This window comes from Haliotis asinina, chromosome 2 (genome assembly GCF_037392515.1).
Source record: "Haliotis asinina isolate JCU_RB_2024 chromosome 2, JCU_Hal_asi_v2, whole genome shotgun sequence".
Taxonomy (NCBI): Eukaryota; Metazoa; Mollusca; class Gastropoda; order Lepetellida; family Haliotidae; genus Haliotis; species Haliotis asinina.
This window is the reverse complement of record NC_090281.1, coordinates 51,076,087-51,095,160: the sequence shown is the minus strand read 5'-3', so window position 1 is coordinate 51,095,160 and position 19,074 is coordinate 51,076,087. Positions and strand designations below refer to the sequence as shown.

Genomic DNA, 19,074 nt, shown 5'->3' with positions numbered 1-19,074 from the left:
ACCATACGTCACTCTAAAACCCTCATAATACAAACTATCACAGTTTTACTCAGGGGTACAGGTGAACCTGTATAATGCGAACGCTATGTACATGATTACACTCGTAGAAAATGAACCAATTCACTCTCAAACCTAAAACAATATATAACCAAACACAGCTTTTGAATAAAGAAAACGTTAAAAGAAAACATTATATACATAAGCACATATGCTGGAATAATATGCACGCTCATAGAAATTATATCATCACAAACTATCACAGCGTTGCTTCGGGGCACGAATATAAAATATATATCGTTTTTCAATATACATATGTACATCATCATAATCAAAGAAACATTATTTGCATATGCTAACACATTAACAAACATGAGCATGACAAATGCAGATAGTACAAATAATTGCTCAACAAATTAAATTCGAAAGGTTTTGTCGAGACATCAAACTGTCTATCTTGTGGGATGGGTTGTGTTAGAAGGTGCTTCATGTACATAGACATTGTAACGAAATATTTATACGTTGAAACATCGAAAGATTTAATGACGAAAGACCTGAAACAACGACTAGCAATGTGCTATGATTAAAACTGTTCGGTCGTATGGAGGTTCATTCTTACACTGAACGAGTAACACCAAAACGAGAAAAAACAAAAACGAACTCAAACCTTTAACCTATGTTACTGAGTATCTTTCAATGCATACATGTATTTAACATAAAGACTGATATAAAATCAATTGTATGTCTACCCTATGTCATGTTTGTGTTTCTCGTCAGTTACATGTGTACCCTTTATCATGTCTGTATTTCTCGTGGTCCTTGAACAGCGTTTTTAAAGAAAAATGCTTTTTCTTTATAGATGTAAGTGGGCTTTCAGGGACTGCTTTGAGTTTGGGTACGGGTGTTGTAAAATGCATAAAGCGACGCCAAAAGACTAGATTTGTATAAGACATTTTGTACCACCCACACGTCCCAATATGTCATCTGTCCACTACATCACTGAGGGCGAGTGATATACACCCTACGTCTAACAAATGCATGCATGTACTCGTGTTTCCAGTAACTAGGTGTTTCATCGACTAGTAACTTTAATATTACTCCAATTTCACATGTAAACAAATTTGCAACCGATCTCTTATCTACATGAAAAGGTTGTGTCGTTAAACTATAAACCATATTCCCTGAAAAACCATTGTTCGTTCTGACCTCTCTCAAAAAGACTCTCAATCTCTGGGTGTGGAATGCTCTACTGGTTTGAGGTCAAGTTCCCTTGCTGCTGTCGTTTGTTGAGTAGGCTGGGCTGTAGTTGTATCTGACGGAGTCTCTGGCTGATCGGATTGAGCTGTTTCAGCTGGTGGGGCAGTTTCAGGTTGGTCCGGCGTAGTTTCCGGCGGGACTGGAGTAGGGCCTGACTCAGACGGAGTGATTTCTTCCTCATTTGCAGACTGAGCCACCTTACCTCCGTCGACAGTGGAGTCATTTTTGACCATACCCCCTTCCTCCACACTCGTGAGCTCCTTTACCTTAGTTACCTCAACTTCCGACTCTTGACCTTGAAATTCCCCAGCTACAGCTACCAACTGCTCGTCAGTCTTCGCCTTTTGACCCTGACTTTCTTCCCCTGCAACAGCTACCAAATGCTCGTCAGGCTTCAACTCCTCAACCTTCTCTTCCGGTTGCATCTTGCCGTCAGAAGCATCCTGTGGCGGTTCTGGTTCGTCAGAACGGGGTGAGATAGCTGGGGGTTTGGTTGGGGAGCTCGGCGTGTCATCAGGCTCCTCTTCAATCACTGACATAGGTGATGTTTTGTTGGCTTCCAGAGGGGGAAGTCGACGGGGGTTACCTTGCGAGTCTACAGGGCCCACCTCCTCAACGCTAGGCGGTAATGGCATAAACGAATCCTTCTTCTCATCTGCCGGTGGAGTCACTGTCACGACGATACCGGACTCTACATCGCCACCCGACGGCTCAACTCGCCCTTGACTACACTCCGGACAACAACACTCATAGCACCGCAGTAGGATCATCTTCGTCCACGACAGACATCCGCAACATTTCAGCAAGCTGAACTGCATGCATTCGTGGGTTTCAGAGCAGCAGACGACACATTTCCCGCCACAAATGCTCTTGTACAACTTCATTCGTTTCTTTCCACAGAAGAGGAAGAGGAATAGGACCACTAGCAGGACCAGCATGATGATTGCGAAGGACACACCTACAGCGATGCCGGTGGTGTTACCGGTAAGAGGAGCAGCAGTAGTCGTCGTCGGAGCAGTAGTTGTAGTGTCTGACGGAACTGAAAATATAACCGCCGTCTAATACTGGGTAATACTATACCAACTTGCCTGTTGTTTTTGGTTCTTTTGCTATTATGCACAGCTCCCACTGTCGTGCAAATAACGTTCATCATTAGTGTCAATGTATTCTGTCAAGAACGTTAAAGAATATTTTCTTTTACAATACACCATCACCGATGATGATAATTATACAGTTGATAGTGAACATTTATATTGAGCAGTCTAAAATGGTAGCCGTTCTTTCCACCATAGTAGTGCACAGTAGTATATATGCCAGTGATATACTGTATTTTGTATTCACATCAATGATATACTGCAATAGATGCACATGTCAATGATACAGTGTAGTATATCCTGTCAATGATATAATAAATGAAACACAGAACCGTGTTGCTACAGATGTTGTGTTACAGGGTATCAGTAAAGCAGGTGGAATTTCACCATCATACAGCACACATGTAGGGGGAATGCATGAAACATATATTCTCGTTCTGATTTAAGGAAACAGTGCAAAACGTGTGATGAAAATACAAAGTCAAGGAAGAGTGAAGAAAATGTGCTGATTAGGCAAAATTGAAAATGTAAGTCATTTCGTTAGATACTTTGGGAGTCACGACACAACTTAATATTCACATAACCATGACGCACATTGTGTACGTTTTGACTTTGTTGATCAATCATTTCAGCTACTTTGACCATGTTGTATGTAGATAAAAGCGTCAAAATCATTTCAACAGCCAAGAAAGTCGGTTCACAGAATGGTTCTCACATGCAATGTGTTTATGAATCAATTCTAAATCGTGAAGGTACAATGTACATGTATATGCAAGAAGGTAGCATGTCATACCCCACCAGTGACACCCGTCAACACACATGCTAAGGCAAGTTGATGAAGAAAACACGGAAAGAAATCATACATGAAATTGCATCGGGCATTATTAGCTTCCATGATGCACCAAACTGTATATGTCATCCACATCTTGCCTTTACAGTGGTATGGAGAAACTTGCCAAACACACAAACTAATATGCTATTTCTTTCCTGCAATTTAAACTGTCCTGCTACTTTTTCTTCTTCGATCGCGGAGTATTTTTAGATTTTTTGGAGCGTGGGGTGTCATTTTTGGACTTCGTTGATCTTGATGTGTCTTGGTCAGTTTTTTCTTCACGGGGCGAGGTCTCAGTTTCTGTGTCGATCTTCGGCAATTCAACGACGGTACTAGCCGCAACATCTGTCTGCGCATCCGTGTCTGTGATCGTGATTGCTGGAATGTGATTGTCAGGTACAGCCGAGAGGTCATTTGATTCATCCTCAACCTTGAGATCAGCCTGGTTAGATTCTGCAGCTTTGTTATTTGTGTCAGCCTCATGCTTTGTTTCATTTGACATTATTTCAGCCGCATCAGTTTCTGTTTCCGCATCCTCAAATGAAGGACGAGCTTCAGTTTGATCCACGACAGCCTCGTTTTCAGATACAGTTACGTCACGTGGGCTTGTCACGTCGCTTTCCACATCCATAATGGATACAGTGAGGCGAGATCTTGGTCTCGTTTCAGATTGCAATGTTGTGTCAGAACTGGGTTTAACAGCCTCATCCTGCGTCGTGTTAGGAGCAACTTTCTTTTTCTTCACTTTTAAAAACACAACGAGGACTACTGCGCCAATGGCCAACAGCAGGAGCAGTGACACAGTTCCGGAGACAATGGAAGTGACGTCAGCACTGGCTACTGCAGCTGTGGTAGTGGTTGGCACTGGAAAGAGACATATACACTTCAGTGCATTGTCCAGTGTTGTCCCTTATCCTGAAAAGCTGCAGGCCCTAAGGACTCAGAACCATACAAAGGTGTGGGTCCTGATCAGAATGTGTAGGCCCCATATTGTAGCTACAGTGTAAGTAATACCCAGCAAACAAAGCTACAACCACTTGCAAAAAACAAAAGCTGTGGGTCCGAGAGCTTTTCAGTCGACTTCTGGCGCAAGGGCCTATGCTAATTTCAAACGCTGGTATGGTCTCTTGCATAGTGAGCTCGGGTAATCAGCTTATCTTTTATTTCATAGGAAGTGACGTGAATCTGCCGTGTTTAATACATAATCTTTTATACATCGACGGTCTCCCACCACAACAAACTTCCCACCCACATAATTGTCGCTAGGTATAAGGGCTCCCTTTGACTGTTAGACAGCGAAAGGACAGTACAGTGATGGGTGCAGTAGAAATAGAGTCAAATGGATGAAAGTATGCAACAGTAACGGATGTCTATTGGATGCACGTTACGGTGTGACAATGTGCGTTTCATGAAGGTGTGTTAAAACAGCCTCATTCGTGAACGATAGCCTAGCCCGTCACTGGGCTATCCGTTAGATGTATGGATAAAAAAGAAGATGGTGTTTGAAAAAGTGAAAAGTGTTGTTGAAATGAGAAAGTTTAAAACTGAAAAACAACAACTTACCACAGGTGTCTGAAAGTTTAAAAGTCCAAGAATTAGAATTGAATAATAAAACTAGGTAAGCCTGTTACAAGTATCGTCTTATATTTAACCTTCACATCAAGACTTTTGTTTGTGGGGCAGTTGTGTAAAAATATTGTTCGGTAGATTTTAACGATGGTTTTTAACAGTGAGGTATTTGTGTCACTTACTTCCGGAGACAAACCCCAGATTACGCTACTTGTAAACGTTTATCGATCATTTAAAACACGAAGCATATATATACTGGTATTACACCTAGGATCGAGATCGGGTCTAATCTAGGATTCAAACTCGAGATGACCGGAATGATGCATGACGAAATCAGACCTCTTAGACTTCAAATACGTGTCTAGATAGAGAAGTGTAAGTGAACTTACAGTTAGACGTCAGCTGTAGTGTGGCGCCAGTTGCCACATAAGTGGCGTTTTGATCGCTCTGGCAGACCCTGGCGCTTTGGCTGACGTTGACAACGGCGCCAGTTGCCGAGACGGCCTGTGGACAACAAACACGCAAATGACGAAACACATATCGATAAGTGATTAAAGTTTAATACCAATAACAAGTGAAAGCTGAAACCTGTTAGGGGTATGCAACAACACACGAGTGGTGACCTCATTTTAACAGAACGTCAGCGTCAGTAAAGTCAACGTCGCTGTAGTGGACATTTGTATCAGAACATTTTGAGACTACCAGGTGTTTCCATGGCGAAATGAGTGAATGAGCACAGTGGACAGTAGGTCACGTATACAGTACGGATTTGTTGGTGGTTCTCACCAGGGCAGGGTGCATATTTTTTAAAATGCAGCTTTTAAGTGTATTCTTTACCCAAAGATGTTAATAGTGAAGTACATTGTACTTACCAAACACGTGTATCGGTACGTCGTGCTCTCGTCAGTGGTGTTGTCGTTGTTGTAGACGGCGACGTATGTTGTGTCTGTCGACGTGTCGGTCTGGCTGTACACACAGTTGACCACACCCCCACCTGAAATGTAATCGTCAGCCATTCTTGGGAGTAGTGATGTTGTTTAACGCTGCTTTAAGCAGTATTCGCGCAATATCACAGCGGTGGACATCAGAAATGGGCTTCACATATTGTACCCATATGCGGAATCGAACCCGGGTCTTCGGCGTGATAAGCTAACGCTTTAACCGACCAACCCACCGTCTTTTAGGATCAAGCAGAAATACGACTGTCAATGTTTTTTGTCCAAGCGAAAATAGCAATCCTCGTTTGAAATGCAATGTACGTCTAGTTTATATTATCCAACAGAATTTCCATATTTCGGATGTGATTCAATCTTTTCATGAAAAAAGCACGTATGCATTACAAAATAGTCAGACTTGGTTTCTGCCAAATAATTCACTCACAAACATTCAAGATGGCCGCCAATGTCAAAATAACCAACAAGCTTCCGAAATTCAGTTTAGTTCAAACCCTTGTAGCAATTTTAATGACTCTCCTTTTCAAAATCCCTTTTGATGAACCTTGTATCTCTGCCACAAAGGAACTTATGCCACATCTTCCTTGGTTCATCAAGTATAATACCAATGTTTTCATCTTAATATCATCTTGTATGTACCCATACGTCATGTCGCTTTTATTGAGAAAATATCCTGAAGAGAGGAAATTATTTCTTTGCGCGGATTTGTCCTTTGTTTAGACTGGTTGCTTGGTTACAGACAGTAATACCCTATAGTTAACGACATTGTGTCCTGGATCTGTACAGATATGCTATCATAGAATCAGAGTGTATCTCATATCTTAATATTATGCAAACCAATATGGCAATTTCATTGATTGCCGTCATTTGGAAGAACATCTACAGTTTTGAATTTGGCTAGTTTTAATAATTTCAAATATATTTACAAATGCAAGAAATATACGACCATATGCGATCTATGTTCTGTCATCACTCCGCAAAACTGTAAAACTCTCTTGCGACTCGTTCATCTGTCACTTTTTTGTCAAAATCAGATCCTAGGGAAGCATAAACTTTCATAATTATAAGAATGTCAAATTTCAGTATGCACGCTGATATAACGAATTCGTAAATATATTTGCTCAAATATCAAGACTAGGAAACACATACTGGAGTATGCGACCGTCTGACTGCAGATGGACAAGTCGAAGGTCATGGTGGTGATGTCGGTACAAACGTCAAGGTAGGAGCCGCTAGAACAGACGTCTCCACTTCCGGCGTCGTACGTGTAGGAGAACGTCCCCAGCAACGCGTCTGGACACTGGATGAAAGCACTGCTTGCTGAGCCTGGCGAAACAACACAGAAACAAGTTTGATATATTTGAACTTATCAAAGTGAGCATTGACTATTTTAACATACTGATGGTGGTCGCGAAGTTACGTCAATGCACATTTTCTGACAGTAACATACACTATGTTCATGACGAACGCGCTCACAAAATGAACTGACGAGCCCTGACCGCTGTCTAGGTCAAAACGCTTTCAAGGAACAACGGTTAGATCTATAACGAACTCAAATTAGTGGTCCCATGGAATTCATAAAAACCGTATTTAACTGCCCCAGGGTTATCAAAGCGTTGCGACTGTCGTAAAGGCTACGTTTAGGGGTTAATGGATAGTCAAACTGGAGGTAGTCATCATTATAGGAAGATACCCGTTTAGGTACGATAGTGACGGTCGTGCTCCGATATCGTTTCAGGGAGCTGCAGGATATGTCTTCGCAGTGATCGTTACGATGTGACACGCTAACAACGGCTTACGGCTGACGTAGTGGTCAGAGTCCACTTGCACAAAGCCATGTTAGGACTACGATGACTGGATATTCTAACATAGGTTTAAGGCGGTCTTAGCGTTGAGGTCACTTTGTGCAAGTGGTTCCAGATGTGACTTTGAAACTCGTGTCATATCCCACAAAGCGACGCCATCGCGACATCATAGCAAAACTATTTCGTGGGAGCCGATTCATGAATACCCGTATGTAAGAAAACGAAATCTCTGTGGGCCTGTTAAATGTTGGAGGATCGTGTGAACAAACGGAGCGTTATTGGACAACATTTTCACTTTCTACTATTTTTTCTGCTCATAGTCGACTAACCAGTCCTTACCCTTTCTTCAGATGAATTCATATAAAAACAGTAAAGACGTTGTTACGCATAAGATATAATGTTTTAGTTTTCTATGAAACAAACGATTTTCACTAATAATCCATAACAGACACGGTTGATATTTTGTGTAGAGCACCATGGAACAAAAAACACACACACGTCCCATCATCACAGTGGTGCGACACCATGCTTTGTAACAGTCAACATCTGTAAATCAGAATGAGTGAGTAAGTTTCGTTTTAAACCTCACGCAGCAATATTCCAGCTATATGGCGGTGGTCTGTAAATATTCGAGTCTGGAACAGACAATCCAGTGATCAACACCATGAGCATCGATCTGTGCAACTGGGAACCGATGTCATGTGTCATCCAAGGCCTTGCTGAAGGCCTATTCTACTACGGACCTTCGCGGGTACTGTAAATTAGAACTGTAAAGCAATGTGTATTTCAATCTCACCATCTTTGATGAGGATGTCCTGGGTGCCGATGGCGTATGGTGTGGACTCGTCACACAGGGTGCTGGCTGCGAGGGATGAACCGGTGGGGAGGACTTTTAGACGCCAACCGCTCGCATCGTTCAGTGCGGCTGAAGAAGGCATAGTATTTTTATTCTATCATATAGCCGGTATATTCTTCAAGGTGACCAAATAATTAAAGTGTTCGCACATCAGGCCGACGACCACAGTTCTATTTCTCACATGAGCATTAATGTAAAAATATTTGTTGGTGTGTGAATTTAGTTCAATACCACTTTAAACAATATTCCAGCAATATCACTGTTGGGAACACCGGAATTGGACTTCACACGTTTTATCCAGGAGAGGAATCGAACCCGGATCTTTGGCGTGACGAGCGAACGCTTTAAGCACTAGGCTACCCATGAAGCCTGTCCGTTACATGTACTGACCTGTCGCATGCTGGAGCTTGTACTTGACCCCCGTGGTAAGCATGGTGATGTCATTGAAACAGGTGACGACGTCGAGTTGGTTACCGAGGACTGTCACCGTCGTTGTTGACCTTGACAAAAGAAAAGTGTAATAATATAAACGACAGTTGTTAGTATGATTACTTTTATGAAACTTGATGTCGTAAATCTCGTTACTTACATCAGACTTGATAAGCGTAAGGCTTTATAGCCTTAGATTTTATTGTTGTCTACAGACATGACTGTTGCAGATCTTGTACTTAATTACTTAAAGACTTCATAGTCTTAGATCGTAGTATTTACCACAGAGACGATTATCGTACTCCACTCATACTCATATCTATTAATACTGTCATAGATGTAAATCACATATTTTATTATCGATTTGGACAATCTGATTAAATTCAGATCTTAGTTCGCGTAAATCTACACAAAGATCTGAAGACACGTTAGAACGTACACATTTGGGCTTTTCCAGGAGAAGCCGAATTATGGTTACGGAAAAGGCCGAGTAATAACGAATGATCAGAACGATCATTTTTTAGCTTTGATCCTCCGGTGACATATTTGACAATGTGCAGAAAACAGCCATTGAGAAAGTTCCAGGCTTTGTGGCGCTAATATTAACCTGATGACTTCTATTCCACACTACCTTTGAAACACTCCTGTTTAAAACTTGAAAACCAAATGGTAACAAATGCATTGAATATCTGACATGATGACCAAGACTGATGACAGATGACAAAGATTGCTGCCCAACTGGCAAGGACTGTGGGAAGTCTCCTCTGTCTCAAATGTTTATTCGACTGAAGCGAAAGATGGACGCCGTTTTTGGTGAACAGGCGACTGTCGCACTGCCCCATATTCAAAAATATCCGCGTTTTAACTCTTTCCACGTTACATAATAATAAAACAAATTCCTACTGTCACTGGCCTGGTGAACGTGGTTCAGAACGCTCGTATGGCGTGACATGTAAGGGAATGTGCTCATTTGTCTCCTTAGCCTTTTTGGCAAATAAAATATGATTTTAATGAGATAATTATTTCATGGGCGTAGATCATATCATTATCCTTATCCTCACTGTAGAGTTTAATCGCTCTATGACCCCATTCCTTCTTAGCAGTCGCGGTTGAAGAGGCACAGCAGCCGGTTGTCATTGGACAGAGTGTTCGTTGAAACCCGCAGAATTAACTTATAAGCGCAAAACATTGAGTTAGCTGTGAGATATAGTGACGTCACTGCAGGAACGGAGATTTGGGTGGCACATAAAATCATGGGATACATCGTTAGTTAGTTCGAAAGGTAATGAATATCTGTGGAACCTATCCTTGACTTATCATCATAACCGGTGGCGCTGGTGTTCATGGTGTTGAATGTCGTAACAGTAGACAATTTCCTATCATTACCTGAGTAAATACTGTGTGCCATCTAATGTGTCACAGTCGAAGATGAGATTGCCGTAGGTGTAGACAGAAGGGATCGTCACCTGGAATGTCGTAAACGTAATTGTTCCCATCGTCGAGGTGACCCATGTCCCGGTCAGGTCAGATGGGAACGTGCAAGCGCCATCTGGAAAGTCAATGTTTGAGGAAACAATGTATATGAATTTAAGAATGTAACGAGAGCTCGTTGAACTTCTCGTCAGCATAGCATTTGATATTTGGAGAACCAGGGACCACCTTTCATGCTGGTGGTGGGTATATATTATCACTTTTATATCATCATAATATTATATGGATACAGCTCTATAGTTCCTTCCATCTACATGTGTGCTCAAAGTGCTTTGTTTTCCCTCGATCACTGGATGTCGTTATGTATTGGGACAACATATACAAGAGACCTCGATAAGTCGAACTTCGTGAACTCGGTCTAACTATGAACAACTGCTGAATAAACATCAACATCAATTAATATCGTTGTACCTCTTTAATAATTGTATTTGTGCGTGTGCCATACGTACAGATGAATACGTCACATCAATGTGTAGACGTTATATGAAGCCCTTTGAAATGTAATGGAGAATACGACTTTCTAGATTACAACTTCTTGCTTAATGTATATAGCGACGTTTGGGTGTAGATTCTCACATCGTTATCAAACATGTGTAATAAATATAAACATCTAAACGCTGCTCTGTGCAAAAAAGAGAAAGAACAGATGTTCGATGGGCATTTAGAAGTTGGAAGGTAGCATGACAACGCATGGCATGATTTTACAACTTCTTCAGTATTTATAACGCGGCGTTTCTTGCCAACTTCGTGCCCTTTCATCAAGTGATGTTGTGATCCATGAAGTCGTCTGCCTCATTATTGTCTTACCAACTTCTAGAATGTCGATCAAAGAAATAGTTAGACGTGTATTTTCATAAATGGTCAAATGTACATATCAGAACACGTCTAAATTGAACAAACTTTCATAAGGAATTACGTACCAGCATTTGCACAAAACAGTAGAAGACACACAGTAATCACGAATTTCACCATGGTGTACGAAAAGGGGAGTCTCAGGCTGCTGTGAGTTATCCCTGTGTCATGGTCGCCCGAGTGGCCAGTGTACCCACGGCTGTGTTAGGATCTAACGAAGCCCTGTAACCACGGGTTTTGTACGACACAAGTAATCTGTAATCAAGTAATCACCAATCGCATGCACTAAATAGTATTACTTCGTTTCAACAATAGGAGCAGTCATTGACTCGGGCTCCTAGTGACGTTGCATGGTTGTGGTAGGCGGTTGGGATTATCCTCGTGATAATCCCTCGCTACTGGTGGGTGAAAGGGATATATGATTAGTTCATTGTATGCGTGATTTATGTACCTAAGGAAGTAAAATTATATTTCTTACACCATTTGGTTGGCTTATCGCTGTCCTAATAAATATATTTTGCATGAAGTCTTATCGGATTAGTGCGTTGTCATGACATATTTATTTATTTATTTATTTATTTATTTATTTATTTTATTTATTTATTTATTTATTTATTTATTTATTTATTTATTTATTTATTTATTTATTTATTTATTTATTTATTTATTTATTTATTTATTTATTTATTTATTTATTTGCCAAACGTCACATTTGCTAATCAGCTTTGTCTACTCTTTGCACAGGAGCTGGATTCCAGATGCTGACATTTTACGACGCGAGTTATCTTCCCATCCAGACGGGGCGGTGAGGTAGCCTTGTGGCTAAATAGATGGCTCTTCAAGCCGAAGACCCGGGTTTGCATCCCCACATGGGTATAACATTATTCCAGCATGATAATGCTCGGCCACATACGCGATGCTGACACGTAATTTCCTTCAAAACGCGGGAATCATGGTTAGGCCATCGAGGTCCCCTGACATTAATCCAACACAGCACGTTTGGGATGCACTTGGGAGAAGGCTTCGTGATCTTAGGAACCAACCTCAGAATTTACGGGAACTTGGCGCTGCCTTGCAAGAGCAATGGCGCAGAATCCCCAACCACGTGTTCACAAACACAAACAGTCGATGGGGAGACGGTGTTTGGCAGTGGTGAATGCGCGGGACGGCCATACACAATAATGAACTGAGAAATTTCGAATTTTTATTCTTTTGACTTGACATACCGTTTTGGGACGGCGGTGTAGCCTAATGGAACTGATTGCGGCACTGTCAGGGTATCGAGTACACCACACAGATCTCAGTAATGAAATAATAACAATTTAACCATCTTACCATCTCTTGTCCTTTTATAGTGCCCCGAAGAAAGAATGTGCAGTTTCTTTTTTGACTCAGTGTATATTGTCTCCAGTCACAGGTACAGACAGCATCAGGTATGTCAGGGGATGCTGTGATAGGCTCTCAAAGCAATGGCCCCCAAACAGTAATGTGACACCTAGCACACCTAGCATTTTTCAACTTCTCCGACCTGACAGAATGGCCACAGGGGTCATGGTAGTCTGCCACACCGACTCTGAAGAAAACGTACCATTTAAAAAGTAGGGGGGTGATATTCCATTTTTGCGAGCATACCGCTAGCCAGTGCCAATGCATATAACGAAAAGAAATATATATATATATATAATTGTCTTGATCGTCTTTTTCCGCCTTAGCTTCGTCATTTGCATTCTATCAATCTTGCAATCCAGGATCCCCTCCTCCTTTTAATGGTATATGTCCAAGAAAGCTCACGGGGGTCTAGAAAATGTGGCAAGTCTAGATTTCTATATTAATGAAGAAAGAGTCTGGGATCCTATTCGGTATATCTTATATTTTAATACTACGATCTCTAGTCTTTAAACTATGTTCATTTCAGATACTAGTGGTCACTCTATGGTCACTATAGGTGACGATATTCTTTTCCATATCATTCATACCAGAGTGTCCTGTCACATCATCTGACCACACCAACCACATAGCCACCAAGAATCAACACTGACGTCATGGTTGATCGCTAGAAAATACCGTATTTAATCTGAAAGGCGTTTATCTGTAAGCGCTGGCCTCCATTCAATACGAGCTTGTTATCACGCCCAAAGTCTATCAAAGGTACCGTGTATGCTATATCTAAATCATTCTTCCTGGAACAAAGAAAAATCTGGAAATGAAAGGTCCCCTTTCAACATTTCCGGTCTCGAACTCCACATGCATGGTCACGGGCGAAGGTTAAGGTATATCGTCTGTAAGAGACTATCATGCCAACAGAATTGTAACGCATTCAAAGATTTGGTAGCTTTCCTTTATATATGACCATAGTTTGAAAAATAATAAGTCTGTAATGTCTCAGAGATCTCGAGAGGTCTCTCATGACAACCAGGCCAGCCTGCTTCCCTGTGTATGCTGCGCGGGGCTCCCGTGGCGTTTCTTCAGTCACGCGCCAGCGCAGCATACACTGGGAACCAGGCTCCCTCCGGGGTTCTGTTACCTGTTTTGAAACTCGTTCACAGAATTTGTAGGGAAATACGGTAGCTGGTGTTCAAAAGTACCTTGTCGTTTGTCTGTAACAAATGACTTGCCATGTGTATGCGAGGGCTCCTAACGTATTGTGAATGCCAAACACGCAATGTTTTTTCAGTGCATATGTTAAGGAAAGAACGACAAAAATAATTCCCTGCAATGCCAAGACTCAGCTGAGAGTAATCGTATTTGTGTGTGAGCAACAACTGTTTAAAATCAAGCGACATCTGTTATTTTTCAACTATTGAATACCAGCAGGGGAAATAACCCCGGCGGTTTGAACATCGTCAGCTGGCAGTATCACAACGTATTGTACCCTCCATGTATCTGGTTCCACTCAAACTGCATTAGTCGGTATAACCGTGTGTCTTCGAAACACTGCCAGAGGATGTCTAGATTTATTTCCGTAACAAACAGACACAAATTGTAGGGGTGAAATTCGGATACTTGTATACGCTGGAGAAAGCTTTTGGGACCATTAACCATACACTTACATGTCAAACAGACACTATTTAAAAACGTTACCTGTTTCCGGGTTGATCTTCAGAAGAGTCCCAACATAATCGTTTTTCCTAACATAATGGTATTTACGTCATTCTCGCTGACTTGGTTGATGTGTGTCATCGTATCCCATTTGCACAGATCGATGCTCATGCTACTGATCACTGGATTGTCTGGTGCAGACTCCAATATTTACAGACCGCCACCATAGATGGAGCCAGCCAACCAACATAAGTGGTAGTTTTGCTGCAACCCTGATACTTGCTTTGCTTCAGATGGGACAATACAGCAATGTTCGCATATAGATGCTCTTGATTTGTCACTCCACTACCTCGCCCAGACTCGACTGTTTACGGACGAGTGATGTATTTGGAATAGCGGTGCGTCTGATTAAATAAATTTTCCTTATGGATAGCAAGGGTGAAAGCGTTAACCACCATTTTGTTTTCATTTTATTACATATATTGATAGTTGTCAATGACGTTTTATCTTCCTGCGATGTATTCAATACTAAGATGTGTCGCTTGTTCCATCCTACTATTTTCCCGGCCTGTAAAGATCCGGGTTAGAAGGGGTCTTCAGCAACCTATGAATGTGGAACTATCAGGTTCGGCAGTTCCCTTCGAATACATATGAACATGTTTTTGTACATATAATTGATTACACGACATGTCAACGCTTTGAACATGTGCGGTGTACATGGAAAAGGCGCGTTACAAAAGCTAATGTATTATATTACTATTAATGCATGTCGTAGTATTCCAACAATGCAGATCGATTCTGAGATGAAAATCACAAGATCGATAGCTGTAACTCGAATATTAACAGACCGACGTTATGCAGCAGGCAAACTGCTGAGCGCGGTGTCACACAAAGATAGAAAGAAATGGTGCTTCTCCGATCAACATTTGCAACACACTGTGAAAGCTTCTTGGGGCGCTTGCATTATTTAAATTTATAATTCAAATTTTATAAACACATATGTACACTTAGAAAGAAACGGACTGCGAACTATAGATACTACTCCTAAGCATTAGAACAAAGAAAGTACTGACCACCAACTCCTGTGCAAGGCGTTTGTCAGTATAGAGTTAAAATCCGAAACACACCCTACAGCGTGATATGCACATGATTTCTTCATTATCAACGGCGCATACCAAAAACCTTTATCTCTTAAAATTGTTGACGTTCAGAGTTTCTTCACAGTATCACTTCTTTTTATATCGATATTGACAATATGCCATAAATAGCCATCAAAAACCCGTACCCTCTTGATGATTCCAACCCAGTTACTACATGGAGCAGTGCCTGTTCAAATACGTTCATACAAGTCTCAGAAACGAGTTTGAAGAACCCTGGGGTAAACTGGTGCAGTTCGAAGGGTGAGTGAGTTTAGTTTTATGCCGCATTCAGTAATATTACAGCAATATGGCGGCCGTTTGTAAATAATCGAGTCTGGACCAGACAATCCAGTGATCAACATCAGCATCGATCTGCGCAAGTGGAAACCGATGACATGTGTCAGCCAAGTCAGCGAGCCTGACCACCCGATCCTGTTAGTCGCCTCTTATGACAAGCATGGGTTGTTGAAGGTCTATTGTACCCCGTGACCTTCACGGGTCTGAAGAACCCGGGACAATTTGACCAAACATCCAGGCCAATCTGTCCATATTTGTTGTGGCATTTTGCAGCTGGGGCAATTCGACTAATATCCCTGGTATTATGAGCACATGTTGTCCATTGGCTGGTACTTGGTGTGTTGATTAACAAAATACTGGAACATCCAGTTTGGTTAGTTTGTTGCTCAGTGCTACACTCAACAATAATCCAACTATATGGTGGCCGTCTCTAAATAATCGAGCCTGGACCAGACAATCCTGTGATCAACAGCATCACCATCGATCTACACAATGGGCATACAATGGCATGTGTCTATCAAGTCATCAATCCTAACTACCAGATTCCTTCAACGTCTGGCAGCTGTATGTAGCAATAAGTCCATATGAATCAGACGATATAATTGTTTATTGCATAGAGAGGCATGTATTTATTGATAGCTTCGGCTTGATAACAGTGTAAAAGTCTACAGCAAATGTCTGCCTATGCAATTAACACAAAACTGTCATGACAAACGTCATACCTTTAATTGTTGCTGAGAAAAGTCAAATAACATGTGTTTAAATATAATTCAAATACAACAGTTTAATTCCTTGTTTGTTTCTGTAATGTGTTTTTACTAAATATATAAGACTAATGTATGATATCTACTTTTGTTTGTTTAAAGACATATTCAACTACAGTGCATGCTAAAACCCACGGCTGAAATAGGCAGTGAATTGCTCAGCTGAAATCACAAATACTAACATTTCTAAATTCTGTTTTTAACAGAATTTTATTTTATTATTGTGAACAGAAACTATGAAATATCTGTCATTCCTGAACATCGATTCTGCATCCAGGTTAACGATGTCTATATTTGTGTCCATTTTCAGTTAGCATTTGCACAGGATGCATATCTACATTTACATCTAGCTAGCTTCTAGCAGCCATTTCTCAAAAAGAACTTAAGTTTGGCAATTTGAAAAAGATGAATTTCTAACTCAAGTGCATTTGTAAAATAAAAAAGCACCAACACCTTCAATAATCCATCCACCCAACTGTCTTCTATTATTGACTTTAAGATCATTTTCAGTTCATTCTGGTGAAAGCTTTTTCTCAACATCTAACTTAATAGGGGGTAACCCAAGGTAAAGTTCAGTGTAAAAGACAAAACATAAAAAAAACATCAACATATGGTTTCTTTTCATAATCTTATTTCCATCTATCACACACAGACAATATAGGAAACTACTTTCGAAGTCTACCGGGTCAGTACCATTCCCTGTCGGAGCCAATGTTAGAACTGTCTTTGTATCTCCTTTCCTTGCCGTCCTGGTTATACTTGTACCGATACTGGGGAGGAAAATATTCCTTGTGGACACTTCGATTATCTATTTTCTTCTGATGTTCTTTCTCAAATGTCTCTAAGTCCATGGTCCATACATCTCTATCTGTCTTCTTACAATGTACTGTGTCAACAGGGTAAACTGTTTTCCTAATCACTAACTCTCCGTTGTCTTTCAGCCAGCAGTTCTCCAAGTCATCAGGTGATTCTGGAATCCCATGTGGGAATGATATTGGGGTGATCTTGATGAGGTGGTTCACACTCTCCAGCATCCTGTTCACAGACGGGGTGTTCTTGTGAATGTACGAACACCCGATCTGTCGATGAGAAAAATAAATCATCATGAGGTGACCACAAGCAGATAACTGTAAAATGGTAAATGTGATAATCAACTGGCAAAGGGTGGAATGTGTGTCTGATGGGAGATGGGAAATGAGTGTGTTGAGGTTGGGGTTGATGTTGGGGTTACTGTGAGGCAGTGGGTGGGACTGGGAGGGTGCTGTGAGAGAGAACTCGGATTCGCGTGGATTGGGGAGTAACACCAAGGTCCATGACTCCAAGGCTGTTTTTAGTTGTAATAAAACATCACCCAGTCATACTAGAGTCAGCCAGTAGTCTGGGCCAGACAATCCAATGATTGATATTGTAAGCAGTAGTTCGAGCCATCAGACATGCAGTTGACCAAGACATTGAACACAGCCACCCTTTGACTGACTGGGACCAATTCTAACACAGAATCCAAAAAGGTAATATTCCAGACATACCAGTTCAACATCATGATGATGATGGTGATGATGATGATGATGATGGAAAGTCTTAATGTTTAGTTTCAGAGGTAATGAGTGAGAGAGTTTGGTTTTCACATCTTCTAGTAAAATTCCGGCAATATCATGATGGGTGGACCCAGATCATGGACTTCTTTCACCAATTTTTGTTTCATTTTCAATATGTCTGTTCTGGATTCCGTACACTTTTCTGGAAAAATTTTAGACATCTTACCACCTCATCATAAACATCACTGCAATCTGTAAATAACCTGTTATATGCCAGACAAAGCTGTGGGTGATATTATGAACATGTCCCATATCATCAGGGACAACCTTCATTCAGGACCACCATTACCTTTCCATTTAACTTGAGTGTTTTGATGGTGTCTCGTTCCCAGTATGGCCGACCTTTTAAAGGTTTCACTCTCTGGACCAGATGTAACATGGACACCTCTCTCTTCTTTTCTCCCTCTGTCGCCAGCTTTCTCTGCCTTTCAAACAAAGGTTCTGCCCATGACATGTCTTTAGGGTCTGCCCATTTTGGAATTTTCTTCTTTTTGGACATCCTTCTTACAAAGGTCAAGTCTTGACATGCTGGGCGAAGAAGTGACACCCTCTACAAGAGTAAAGAACTTCTGTAGTAAAAAAAAAACACTCTTTAAAAACATAATAATACGAGTTGTAGAATGGTCTCGCTTATCGCGCCAAGACATTTCCGAATACGACACAATATTTCAATTTCGAATACTCACTTACATGAGCATATAATATGATATATATTTTTTTGTCTTTGTGTAAAGAAATGCACAAAACTAAGTAACTATTTAAATCAAATAAATAAATTCAAAACAGTACAAAACCCTGTCTCTTATAGTTCATTAAACCAGGTCTTAAGTTGCCAAAGCATTCTGTAAGAATTGCCTCTAAAGGGGCAACCAAAGTTTCAAAGTCAAAGAAAATCACGTACAACTGTTCCCCAAATTAACATTGCCGGGAATACAAGGTAAAATACCAATGCAGAAACATGTCTGTCATTGATGTGAATCACCCCCGCCTCTAAATAGATTTACAGTATCAAATAGGCAGGTAAATCGTGAAATCATGCAGTTTTTTATCACATGTACCTGCAAGAGAGACGCCATCTTGATTTCTTGGATAATATTACTCTCGT

At 41.0% G+C, this 19,074-nt stretch overlaps 2 protein-coding genes across 3 annotated transcripts; both read right to left on the bottom strand.

Annotated features, from left to right (window-relative positions):
- Positions 1-1,220: 1,220 nt before the first annotated feature.
- On the bottom strand, positions 1,221-11,292 carry LOC137274399 (uncharacterized). Its single transcript, XM_067807570.1, has 10 exons — positions 11,204-11,292; positions 10,179-10,341; positions 8,754-8,863; positions 8,304-8,432; positions 6,852-7,028; positions 5,622-5,743; positions 5,139-5,253; positions 4,744-4,752; positions 1,604-2,293; positions 1,221-1,549 (listed from the first exon to the last, which is right to left on the bottom strand). Exons 1-10 carry the CDS (start codon positions 11,253-11,255, stop codon positions 1,221-1,223), a joined length of 1,896 nt encoding a protein of 631 aa, XP_067663671.1. The 5' UTR covers positions 11,256-11,292.
- A 4,910-nt stretch (positions 11,293-16,202) lies between these two features.
- LOC137273878 (uncharacterized) lies at positions 16,203-19,066 on the bottom strand. 2 transcript variants are annotated; one of them, XM_067806775.1, is made up of 3 exons: positions 19,028-19,066; positions 18,259-18,538; positions 16,203-17,453 (listed from the first exon to the last, which is right to left on the bottom strand). In XM_067806775.1, exons 2-3 carry the CDS (start codon positions 18,466-18,468, stop codon positions 17,061-17,063), a joined length of 603 nt encoding a protein of 200 aa, XP_067662876.1. In that variant the 5' UTR covers positions 18,469-18,538; positions 19,028-19,066; the 3' UTR covers positions 16,203-17,060. The 2 variants fall into 2 exon arrangements, with proteins under 2 accessions (XP_067662876.1, XP_067662875.1); XM_067806774.1 differs by having other exon boundaries at positions 18,259-18,519.
- Positions 19,067-19,074: the final 8 nt, after the last annotated feature.